The 12843-nt window shown below is 39.0% G+C and overlaps 1 protein-coding gene across 2 annotated transcripts in view; it reads left to right on the top strand.

The window, feature by feature from the left end:
• The window catches only part of LOC126413396 (protein CREBRF homolog), a 108992-nt gene that overhangs the window by 50653 nt on the left and 45496 nt on the right, over positions 1–12843 (top strand). For both annotated transcript variants that reach the window (XM_050083261.1, XM_050083262.1), the window contains exon 4: positions 9182–9380. In XM_050083261.1, coding sequence (XP_049939218.1) covers positions 9182–9380 — 199 coding nt within the window. The remainder of the gene's footprint in view (positions 1–9181; positions 9381–12843) is intronic.

Here is a 12843-nt window from a genome sequence, read left to right as displayed (position 1 = left end):
TCAGACACTGCATCAGTAGACCATAATATAATATGTGGCAAAATTTCAACTTGTTATTGCAAGACATTTGTGTACAATAAAAGTTGACAGAGATGTATTTAGTTACGTTTCTTTTAACATGATTTAGCAAGTAATAATGATGATTGCAGACAGCTTGTTTCAGATAACCATTGGGCAACAGAAAGTTAAACAATGGTAGTTTTCAGGGACAGAATGAGTCATTGTTAGGCAGGAACAACAAAGGAAACAAGCAACAATTACAGGTTACTCATGTTTTTAAGATTGTAGTTCAGACTGGTCAGTACTGTTGTAGAAAGTCAGTATGGAGGCAGAAGAGTGTACTAGTGGTGCTTTTGTTCAAACAAGCTGCAGTATTGGTAGAGCACAAGCATCTGAATGTCATAAAACAACATATGGAACAAAATGTGGCATTCGCTTTGTACTGTATGATCTGGATGAATCGGACCAAGATTTGTTGCTATGGAGATCCGGGATACACCCTGTGGGCACAAGAAGTACAGTTCCAGGAAACTTTAGTGTTTATTATCATCATATGAAAGTGTTTTCGGATAAATATTCTTTCCTACAAAGAAATTGTTTTGATCCATTTCGGGTTCATAAGAAGACAGTGAAGTGTGAAGTGTGGCCTCAGAGAAATTGATATAAAATCAGTATTGAAAGTGAATCAGTGCATGGGACTTAACATGAAAACAGGACAAAAGTTATGTTCCAGGTGTGTTACACTGCTAAAAAATGAAGAATATTCTGATAATTGACATGACAGTGACGAAGAATATCAGCCACCTACAACCACAGCGGATGAGCAATTAAATACTTCAGTGACTGCTCTTGGTTTGTCTCCCATGAAGACACACAAAGTTGGGAACAGAGACGGGCCCAGCTATGGTAGAAGAAAACAAGAAGCTCAAATGGAATGAAAACACGAAATAGTTGACACACTAATGGTGGAAGAGAAAGAACTATCTGCTCCAAAGGAACAGAAATCGTGCCAGAAATGCTCTGATATGGACAAAATTGTGCACGATTTGAAAGAAAAATATGCCGTATCCACATGCCAGAAAAAGTAGCTATTCTTACCCTTGTACCTTCCAGCTGGTCTATTGACTGCACTGCAAAGGAATTCAATGTTTCTACATATATGGTAAAGCAAGCTAAGAAAGTAAAAGCAACCCAAGGAGTGCTTCCACAACTTCAGCAGGCTCAGGGTAAGCAATTGAGTTCAGAAATAAAGGTGCTAGTGTCGGAGTTTTATGAAAATAATGACTACAGCCGAATAATCCCTGGAAAAAAAGACTATGTACCAGTGAAAATGGGAAATCTACGTGTACAGATGCAAAAAAGACCATTGCTATGTAACATATCAGAACTATATGTAGAATTCACGGAAAAGTATCCCAATACCAAAGTAGGTTTATCATCCTTTTTCAATCTTTGGCCAAAATGGGTTGTGCCTGTAAGTGCAAGGGACACACACAATGTTTGTGTATGTGAGGCCCATCAAAATGCTAAGCTTGTGTTTGCTGCTATAAAGGATTCTGGTCTGGTTTACAAAGGTGCAATGAAGCTGCTAGTGTGTGACATCAGTTCCTACCAGTGCATGATACACAGTTGTGAAAAGTGTCCTGGTACGGCAAATCTTGCAGAACACATGAATAACAAACTGTATGTTGAACTCCTTATGGATGACGATGAACTTGTTTCTCATAAACAATGGACACACATGGATTGCCCAGGTCTTGAAACAAAGCAAAGTGCAGTAGAAGATTTTGTTGAAATGTGTTGTAAAAAAACGGACAAACTGACCACACACAGCTTCACAGCAACAGCACAATCGGCTTATCTCCAGTTTTGTAAGGATAATTTGAAACAAGATGAAAATATAGTAATACTAGACTTTTCTGAAAATTATGCATTTATAGTTCAAGATGCCATCCAAGGATATCATTGGGACAACAGTCAAGCAACTCTCCAGCCATTTGCGATTTATTATAGAGGTGAATGAGGTGATGTGTCTATCGTGAACCTATGCATTTTTAGTGACTGTTTAATTCATGATGCCATTGCAGTTCATGCCCACATTCGCACTGTCATGGCATATGTGAAAAACAATCTGCCTCAGATACATTTTGCGAAATACTTCAGTGATGGGGCAGCTAGTCAGTACAAAAGCTGTAAAAATCTCAAAAATTTATGCATGCATTACCATGATTTTCAGATTCATACAGAATGAAATTTTTCGCAACAAGTCATGGTAAAAATGTATGTGATGGTATTGGTGCTACCATTAAGCACATGGCATAACAAGATAGTCTGCAGCACCCTACAGAAGATCACACCTCTTCAATTATTTATCTGGGTACAGAAAAATATCTCTGGCATACAATCATTCTATGTTTCGAAAGATGAGGTGAAATCAGTCAAAGAGTTGCTAAAAAGCAGACTAGAACATGTTAAAACTGTTGCAGGCGCAAGGAGCCATCATCACTTCTCTCCAGCGGATTCTGACAACGTGCAGATGGGCAGAGTGTCTGGTTATAACTATAGGTTCATGCACAACATGTGTCTTCACAGTGTGTCTGACTCAGGATTCAGAAGCAAAAGCAGTGACATACAACCAGGTTGCTATGTTATTGCTGTTTATGATGACAGATGGTACTTACGATGTGTTGCAGAGTGCTATGAAGCAGAAGGTGATGTATTTGTGAACTTCATGGCACCGGCAGGACCAGCAAGATCATTTCATTGGCCATGTTTGGCAGACAGGTATTGGATTCCTTTTGAACATATTCTTATGACAGTTCTAGTTCCTACCACAGTGTCAGGAAGACAGTACAATTTGCCACTCAATGTACAGAGTACAGTAGCTGAAGTGTGGGAGAACTTCTGTTCGAAGCACAATCAACTGGTTTATAGCAGTTAATGTGCAGTAAACGTAAATGATAGGTTGCGTTAATCTGTATATATGTTGTTGCTTAGTGATTAAACAGTTGTGGGAGAGGATAAGAAGAGGCAGTACAGTTTATGATATGTTTTTACAAAATTGAGTTATGGAACAATGGCCACATCACCAAATACATCTGTCAACTTCCATTGTACACAAATGTCTTGCAATAACGTGCTGAAATTTTGAGATATATATCATTATGGTCTACTTATGCAGTGTGTCAAATTTGGCTTGGATACCAGTTGTCCCTTTTGTGCTACGACGCTTCAAAAATCCATGTTTTTCAGGTAATTTTTCAAATTTTTGTATTTTTGTGTGCATGTAACTCAGTTTTTGTGACTGATGTGGGCATGATGAATTCTGTGTGTGTTTAGGCCACATTAAGCTTACCACAAAAAATTTATACTCTTTTTGATTGAATCATATTTGGCACAGAGGGCACCTACAATATGTACCTTTTAACGTATTACATTTTTTAATCACATTTTGGAATTTTTTATTTTTCCTATTTGGTGTTTTGATTGATGGAGTGTGTTCTCTAAATGGATGTTACTGGGTTGTAAAAATTTCACTGGACTATGTGGAATAGTTCCAAAGTTATTAAGACCTGAAGTTGGGTCTGAAGATAGATTGCCAGATGCAGGTTGCAATTTCCGGGTCACGCCACTTTCTTTCACAAGTCATAATTATGGAACTAATTGGCAGGGGAAACGAATACTTTGTACATGAGTGTTCCACACATAGTAGAGTTAGTGTAGTGTACTGAATTTCAGTCAAATCCGAGACTATGAGCTGGAGCCCCTGGTTGAACTGACATGGAATGACCCTAGATTTTTAAAAATAAGAATTACGTAAAACACATTGATAGAGATCTAACAAGTAAATTTGAGGCAAACATCAAAACAGCATTAAACAACACAGTCATCATACTCAACAAAAGTAAAAAGTGTTGGTGTATAATGATGAAAGCATCCGACCAGGTCTGTTGTTTTCTGTATGTGCAGCCTGGCCTACCATCTCAGCAAAAGTAGTAAATGATATTCTCAATAAAAATTTTATTTATGACAAGCAGTGTACAATCAAAAATTTGACAGAGCTTATACATCAAATAAAAGACATTAAAATCCCAGCAAATTCTAAATTATCTTTGTTAGCCATTACCAGTCTATGTGCTAACATCCCGGTTGGCAAAACTATCCACGTTATTGAAGAAAATCTCTGGTGACATGGCTGAATAGAAGAGATGATGTTGATGAATGTATCTTGCTATTTAAACCTACTTTATCACACATCTATTTTATTTTTAACTTACAGTAATACAAACAAGACAAGGGCCTTGCAGCGAAAAATTGTTGTGCGTGCACTGTAACAGATATGCTTCTCAATAAAATTGAAAATGATTTTTCGATAAGCATACAGTGCGGAACTTAATTCACAGTACTAATGAGGATATAGTGATGCCACTGTAATCCTCATCAGTGAAACTAAGAACACGAGGAGAACAACAAAATAAATTTTTTTAGACCTAGAAATTGAGAAAAAAAATTCGCCATATACTTCCACTATTTTCAGAGAAACCAAATTACAGTTATGGTGAACCAAAACTCTTGCAATTCTGGGAGCTGCAAAGAATTTTCAATCTTGCATTATGAGAATATACAAATATACACTGAGTCAAGACGATATTAAATCAGAAATTTCCATAATTAAAACTATTGTACAAAACAACTGATTTAATCCTGCAGTTGTCGACAAAATTCTTGCCAAAATAAACAATATTAATACAAGTAAATTAAAATAAAAAAGTTGCATATGAAGAAATTCAAAACAAAGAGAGCTAAATACATTGTTTTACCACAGTGGTCACAAATATCAGGAAAAACTCAGCACACCCTTCAAAAAGCCAATTTAAACCTTGGATTCAGATCAGAGAACACAGTGAAAGGTTAACATACCATTCACTAGAATGACCAACAAGATAATTAAAATGTAAAGAGTGTGAAAAAATATACAGTGGACAAACAAGAAGAAATTTTAAAATGAGATTTTGAGAACTCGTGAATAACAGTGAAAACAGTTCATCAGCATTCAGTACACATTTGCAAAAGCAAAAACACGAAAAGACAGATGTAGCACAATGCATGTCAATTCTACACATTACTGATAAAGGCAAACATCTAAACATTTTTGAGACACTAGATTTTTTTTCTCACATGGAAGAAATTTCAGACTACTTTTCTGAATGAACAAACTGACCTGTAAAACAAAACATTTTATTGAAAATGTTATAAATATCCTTGTCCAAAGATAAAGCAACATTTTAAATGAAACATAATCATTAAGTGGGTTTGGATGGGAATATTTTAATAAATCAAACGCAGAAATAATCCTTAGAATGTGATCTTTAATTACCAATATTTACTTTTCCACATAATCACCAGCCAATTGGATTCATTTCTGCCTACAATGAACAAGTTTACTGAAGCCGTCATGGAAAAATCACCACTCTGTTTCCGCAACCACAGTCTCACAGTTCCCTCATAGTCTTCATCAGAAGCATAATGATGTCCCCGCAGATCGTCTTTCATTATCGGGAACAGGTGGAAGTCAGATGGTGCTAAATCTGGACTGTATGGAGGATGCCGTACGATAGTGAGATTCAGTCTCTGAAGTTCTGCTTTGGTGGCACGTGAAGTGTGTGGTTTGGCATTGTCATGCTGCAAGAAAACATTTCTTTTTCCTTTCGGACCCTTCTTAGCCATTGTTTCAGAGTTCGCTGCATTGTGATATAACGCTCTGAATGTATTGTTGTTCCACGATCAAGGAAATCAACATGCATAACACAATCTGCGTCCCAGAACACTGTGGCCATGATTTTTCCAGCTGGGGGCTGTGTCTTGAATTTCTTTTTCTGGAGCAAGTCTTTGTGTTGATATTCCACAGACTGACGTTTTGTGTCCGGGTCATAATGGTGTACCCACGTTTTGTCTCCTGTCACAATTGAAGTTAGAAAGGCGTCACCTTCATTCTTCTAACGCGAGAAGAGTTCCTAGCAAATTACAAGTCTGTGTGCTTTCATTTCAGGAGTCAGCATCCATGTTACCCGTCGTGCACAGATCTTCCGATAGCCAAGTAAAGCAATAATGTGACCCACACGTTTGTCTGAAATGCCGATTGTGCTTGCAGTTTCTCTCTGTCACCTTTGGGGTGACACCGTCTGCTGTCAAGAATTCAATGACTGCACATTGCTTAAATCTCATTGACCGATTGTTGGTACAGGGTTCCTTACTGTACACTGTAACAACACACCTGTTCAATGCCAAGGCTTCCCGCCAACTGGAATTGTAGAGAAGAGGCTACGGAACCAGCCAGTACATGCCGCATACCAATGCTGCCAATTGTTGAAGAGTTACGAAGGTGGAGGCATTACTTTTGAGCTAATCTTCGTATTTATACTTACATGTTTCACATTAACTATATTTTTATATATTTGTTAACAGTGGACATAACAAACAGAGATCACACACATTACCTGAGAGAGAGAGAGAGAGAGAGAGAGAGAGAGAGAGAGAGAGAGACTTGTATCATAAAGCACTATTAATTTTCAGTAATATGAGAATGTGTTAGAAATCATGTAAAATTAACAGAACATGTGCAAAAACTGCTGCAAAGGCTTGAAAGTAAAATATAAGTAAGTACAAATCAGTATACACAAAATTATAATCACCTTCCAACTTCCATAACAGACAGCGTATAACATGTATTATGTATTATTTTTATGTATCTTCTTTAGGACCACAGATGATTATCATAAGCTTAATACCAATGTGGTAAATTAAAGAAATAAATAAATAAAAGCAAGCAGCTTTGTCTTTATATACAAATAAAAATGCTGTTTATAAAGTAAAGGAATTAACATTTGCTCATTGCACGATTTTGTGTTTAGAAAGAACCGGGTAGACTACCTATTTTTTTTTCTGGCTGATGTTATGATCTGTTTCCTAGCTTTCATTGTACATACTGGTATAAGAACTCATTGGGTCTTTGAGATATAAACTGGTATTCTGACATTATTAGGCAGTGATTGATATTGTGACCCCTGTAAGCTGTGGTGCATTACATGTAAACTCGTTGTCATTGTGACGTTAAAATTGATGGCAAAACAATGAAATATGAGTTGACACATAACACACAAACAAAATACACAGAAGTCAATAAAGAGCTATGGCTCTTTAAAATGCAGTTATTAACTGAGGGTGGTTTTTTTTTTTAACACTGTTCAATACTGCAAGCTTTATTGCTATCCGTGTACACCAGATGGCTGCTTTTATGCATACAACAGCAGCCAACAACCTGATTGCAGCACCAGACAATTTAACGTCCACTACGTGCAATCTGAGCCAAGATGGAAATACGAAAAATCTTTCAGAGTAAATAATATGCAAAGTTGGACCGATTCATTAGCGAATTGTAGTTTCAGATCACATAAAACATCCGTCGCATTGGTGAGATTGTAGTTTCAGATCACATAAAACATCCGTCGCATTGGTGAGAGAGAAAACTTTTCTGAACTGTTTTCATAACAAATGTTTAGTGATAAAATATATTTCCCTCATGCTATAACTAAGTAATGAGAATGGGATGCATTGCCTTTATAGTTAACTAGCTTGGTTAGAAATTCTACGACTGTGAAAATTAGAGCTGTAAGTGTGCCTTATAAGTGTGCCAGTTTCTGTTCATCAAGATAAAACAAGCAGATTGTATGTTATATATATGTAACTAGTAATTATCTTGATGAGATGGCTACATCCATGAAATGAGCTCTTGAAACGTGATGTTGATATTAAAGTGACGAAGCACAATACAATGAATTTCATTTATCTTTACTTATTATTCAAGAAGACTTACATGGACCATATGTCCATACAGATACAAGTAAGGAGGAGACAGTGTTCAGCCACAGCAGACTTTTCTAGCTGACCCAATCTGGTGTGACATCAATATGTTCAGTGAATCTATCCTTAATAGTGCAACATGTCTGACCAATCCATGATTTCCCACACTGGCACAGGATTTTACATATCCTTGTCTCATTAGACTTAGGTTGTCTTTAACAGAACCCAGATAGTTTCCACTCGCACTGTAGGGTGGAAGACACATTTTGTTTGATGTTTCTTGAACATCCTGTCAATCTTAAAGGACACACAATCACCATAGGGTAGAAGAACCATTCTGATGTAGTTCTCCGTTTCTACTCGCTCTTTGTGAGCTTTACTGCAGGAAGGTTGAAAAGCATTCTGGAGTGTTTATCAGAGTACCTGTTTTGTGCAAACACAGAGCGAAGATAGCCAAGACCTTACGAACATGTAAAAAGAGAAGATGAAAAAAGTGACATAAAATAAAAGAAATTCTCCCTTTTACTCATGGAGATAAAAATTAAATCAGTGTTATTATGATACAAATCCTAACACTATTTGAGTTCTTTTCTCATTGTAAAGGTATTCTTTTCTGTTCAATAAAACATCATTGTTTATTCAAGATAAGTTATACAGGCTAAGAAAGGGGAAAAAAATGCTTTAAGAAGCATAAGATTATCATGTCACAGAGAGTAACCACATCCAAAGGATGTGGGTGTGTTGCATGGTTTGTTCATTTTGATATCTCTGTTATAATATGCAACACAGATATTGCTAAAAAGTAAATGCTGGAGGCAGCCTAAGTGAAAGGATTGTAACTGTTGTTAGAGATTAATATCTTAAGAAATCTGCATGCAGTTATAACATACAGCAGACAGTAAATAGTTCATATAGTTCTTCTCCCTCTCCCAGCCCAACTCTCCTGATCCTTGCACCAAGCTTTCCACCATCCTTTCCTCCACATTGTCCCAGCGTGTTCCCACAGAAGTAATTATTGAATATATTATGCCTCAACCGTCAAGAATAGCTTCTGTAATTTCTTTTGTTTTCTCAGAGCAGAAGAGCAGAAGAGGAGAGAGAGAGAGAGAGAGAGAGAGAGAGAGAGAGAGAGAGAGAGAGAGAGAATAATTTTAATGCAAATTGGAGTTAAGTGAATTCCAAGATCTGCATTAAATTAGCTAAAGTTATTGATATACCCTGAATTGATACATTTTGGAAAGATGCTGATGAAAATTGTATTAAATTGTATGTGGAAAGGACATGTGCATGAAAATTATTTATAGAGTACTTTTTATTTTAGATTCAAGTGATGGAGAAGATGGACCTTCACGATCTATGTCAAAGAAAGAACGTTACTTCTGGCAGTATAATGTACAAGCGAAAGGACCAAAAGGGCAGCGGCTTGTGCTTAAGACAAAGCTGGAAGACCCACATGTCCTGAATGAAGTAACAGATCCTGTATTTAGTCCTCAGTGCTCAGTTCGAGGCATTAAGCACAGGTAAATACTGTAATTTTTTACTGTACATTACCACATATAGTCACAGACAAAACTCCAGTCACTAACAGCTTAATTAAACTAAGTGGACGTCGTTGGTTTTGAAATTGCAATTTTTCCAGAAAAATACATTTTCCCCTTAACCTTGATACAAGTTGATCACATTTCTTTTGCATGAGATTGTTTTTTTGAACGGGAATAATGATTCTGTTCCACAAAATTTTTATTTCGTTTCGTGTATCAGTTGTAATTCTTCTGTCTCAGTGGACGGCTGGCTTTTCCATATCCCTCAAAACTTTTGCAGTAATTTTTCCTTTCATTAGCCATTTGTTGCATTGCACACAAAATATTTTAAAATATATTGTTTCAGTATTTTCGCAGTACATTTTTGTTGTTGTATGCATGGTCCGCATTGATGAATAAATATGGGGTATAGAAAAAGAAGAGTGTATACTATGAGGACAGAAATTGGAAAGTGAAAGAGATAATGTATGGGATAGTATTTGTATGAAGACAATGAAATGCAGTTGAGGAGATATGAAAATACAGGTAATTGTGCACAATAATGAAGGGAGCAGTCAATTTTTCTAAGTACTGTAAACATACACAGTATCAAAGGGACAAAATAGTGTTTGAGTATGGAGTGAACATCACAACAAAGAATAGTATTATGAAAAGAGAGTAAGACATTCTCACTAGAGGTGCTTATGTCCCACTTCTTCCTCATATGTAATGAAGTTGTAGGTAACCATGCAACTTAGGAAACTTTTCTGTCCAAAGTGAGAGGTAACGTCATCTGAATCATCACAGATAATAACAGCATATTGTTGTAAACGAATTATATTGATATCCATTATTCATTGTGTAGTGGTTAAATTTAAATTCTTTCAAATACTTTGCTGTGTAATTAAATGACATGGTGCAGAACTCATTATTGAATGAAGTATGTCTCTTCTGTCAAGAGTAATTTCTATGATTTGTGCTGTTTTCTCAGGGCAGCTGTAGAGGAATATAGAATAATTTTAATGCAAATTATATTTAGTATATTCTGTGAACTTTACCCCATCTAAACTGTGTCACATCACCAGCAAACTCCGTATCATTTTGACATTAAAATTAATAGCAAGATAACAAAATATAAGAAACTAATGGCTACAGAAGGTGATTCTACCTGGGAGCTCTTGAGACAAGTCAAGAATTACATCCTTATGAGGATTAAAGGGACTTCCCATAAGGTATCCATCTTCCTAGAGTGATTTGTGGGACACAAATACGAAGGGGCATGTACTGCTACAGCATGGTGAGTCAATGTCTACAAGCCTCTGGACTTGGAATGCTTCACCAGTCACAGAAAGAATGACTGTTTATAAATGATAATATTAACTTGTGAGCTATGCTGGCACATGACCAGTCTTTGAAAAGATTGCGTTATTCCAGTACTGTCAGATTTAGCAGCACTGGGGCCTGGCCTAAGATTTCTGTGCGTATAGTTCTGACTGCCGTTTTGCAGTGTTCATATGTCTTGTCAAACTTTCGGGCTTGGTATGGTGGTCACAAGCCCTGCTGCCACAACTAACTTCTTGTACATTGGTATTCTGAGCCAGGTTAAAGAACATTTGGAGCAGTGGACTGAAGGAACTTGTGTAATTGTCCTAAACCATGGAACATGCTCAGCTACTTATGTTCTGCACTTGCAACACAAAGTTTGGCTAGATGAGAAATGGATGAGGATTGAAGAAACCACAGATTTAAAAACTATGTGAGTATGGCTGGGTGGCGCCTGTGGGGAGGGCCCTTGGTCGGAGTAGGTGGCATCAGGGCGGATGACCCGCAATGAAGCGTGGTACATCATCTCTCGCTGGCGGCCAGCCGCCAGCAGTCTCTAAGCGTTCTCGGGCTCAATTTAATGCTCAGAAGTACGATCCGGAAACGTTCCCCTCTCTGGCCACGCCGTGGGAGGAGCGTAAGTCTCAGGATGGAGTTAACAGTTATTCGCCCCGATTCTTAGTTTGCATGAGAGCTGATGGGGAGTCTTTTCTATCCACAAAGCCTCAGTTCTTTGTCGAGCATTTAGAGGACAAGTTTGGGGAGGTGGAGGGCTTGTCCAAAATGCGCTCTGGGTCAGTACTGATACAAATGGCATCCTCTGCCCAGTCACGCAGGTTACTTGCTTGTGACAAGTTGGGGGATGTTAACGTTACCATTACACCACATAAGAGTTTAAATATGGTCCAGGATGTTATTTTCCATAGGAACCTACTTTTGCAGTCTGATGACGAGCTGCGTGCCAACTTAGAGCGTAGAGGTGTTCATTTCGTCCGGCGCATTCATCGGGGTCCGAGGGAAAATCAGGTTGCTACCGGTGCCTTCCTCTTGGCTTTCGAAGGTGATACGTTACCGGAGAAGGTCTACCGTTGTGACGTCAAGCCCTATATCCCTCTCCCGATGCAGTGCTTTAAGTGCTGGAAGTTTGGCCATATGTCTTCCCGCTGCACTTCCAGCCTCACATGTCGAGATTGCGGATGCCCATCACATCCCAATACTCCATGTGCCTTGCCTCCCATCTGTGTCAACTGCGGAGAGCATCATTCACCTTGCTCGCCAGACTGCAAAGTCTTTCAGAAAGAGTGCAAAATCGTGGAATATAAGACCCTGGACCGGCTGACCTATACTGAGACCAAAAGGAAATATGACAGACTACATCCTGTGCGAATGACGTCTTCTTATGCAGCTGCTACAACAACTGTGCTAGCCCCATCAGTTTCGAGACTTCCAGCCAGATCGATGAGCAGTACAACTACTCCTGCCCACTTGCCCGTGGGGGGCTCTACCCAAGCGGTTGCTCCTGCACCACCTACCTCAGGAGCAACATCCTCCCACCCATCGGGGACGTCCGTCCCCACTTCTCTGCCGGAGAAGCGTCTCACTTCTTCGGCTGCTCTCGCCCGTAAGGGTTCCCTTGGGACCCTCCCTTCCCAGGCTTCCACCGGCGGGAAGGATGACGCCTGACAGTGGCAGGAGTCCCCACCAGTGGCTGGTCGTAGGGCATCGCGATCCTCCTCCGTCCCGGAGACTGATTCGGTGAGGCCTTCCCAGCTGGTGAAACCCAAGGTTCAGCGAGAGAAGTCCAAGTGCAAGACCTCTAAGGCCAAAGAACTTGCGGTGGCTCCGACCCCACCGCACCCTTTGTGCTCTGCGTCTGAGGGTGAGGTCGAGATTCTGGCGTCCGCTGAGGACCTTGATCTCGCCGGTCCCTCAGACGCCATGGATGTCACTTGCACGGGTACTGAATCGGTGGCAGTGAGTGAACAAGCGGCGTAAATTGCCTTCCCAGTCCCTTCACGCCTTTCTCAGCCATGGACAATATTATCCTCCAGTGGAACTGCAGCGGCTTCTTCCACCATCTAGCTGAGCTCCGACAACTTATCAGCCTTCACCTTTTCTTCCGCATTGCTCTTCAGGAAAC

This window comes from Schistocerca serialis, chromosome 1 (assembly GCF_023864345.2).
Source record: "Schistocerca serialis cubense isolate TAMUIC-IGC-003099 chromosome 1, iqSchSeri2.2, whole genome shotgun sequence".
In the NCBI taxonomy this organism is placed as follows: Eukaryota; Metazoa; Arthropoda; class Insecta; order Orthoptera; family Acrididae; genus Schistocerca; species Schistocerca serialis.
This window is presented reverse-complemented; position numbering and strand designations above follow the sequence as displayed.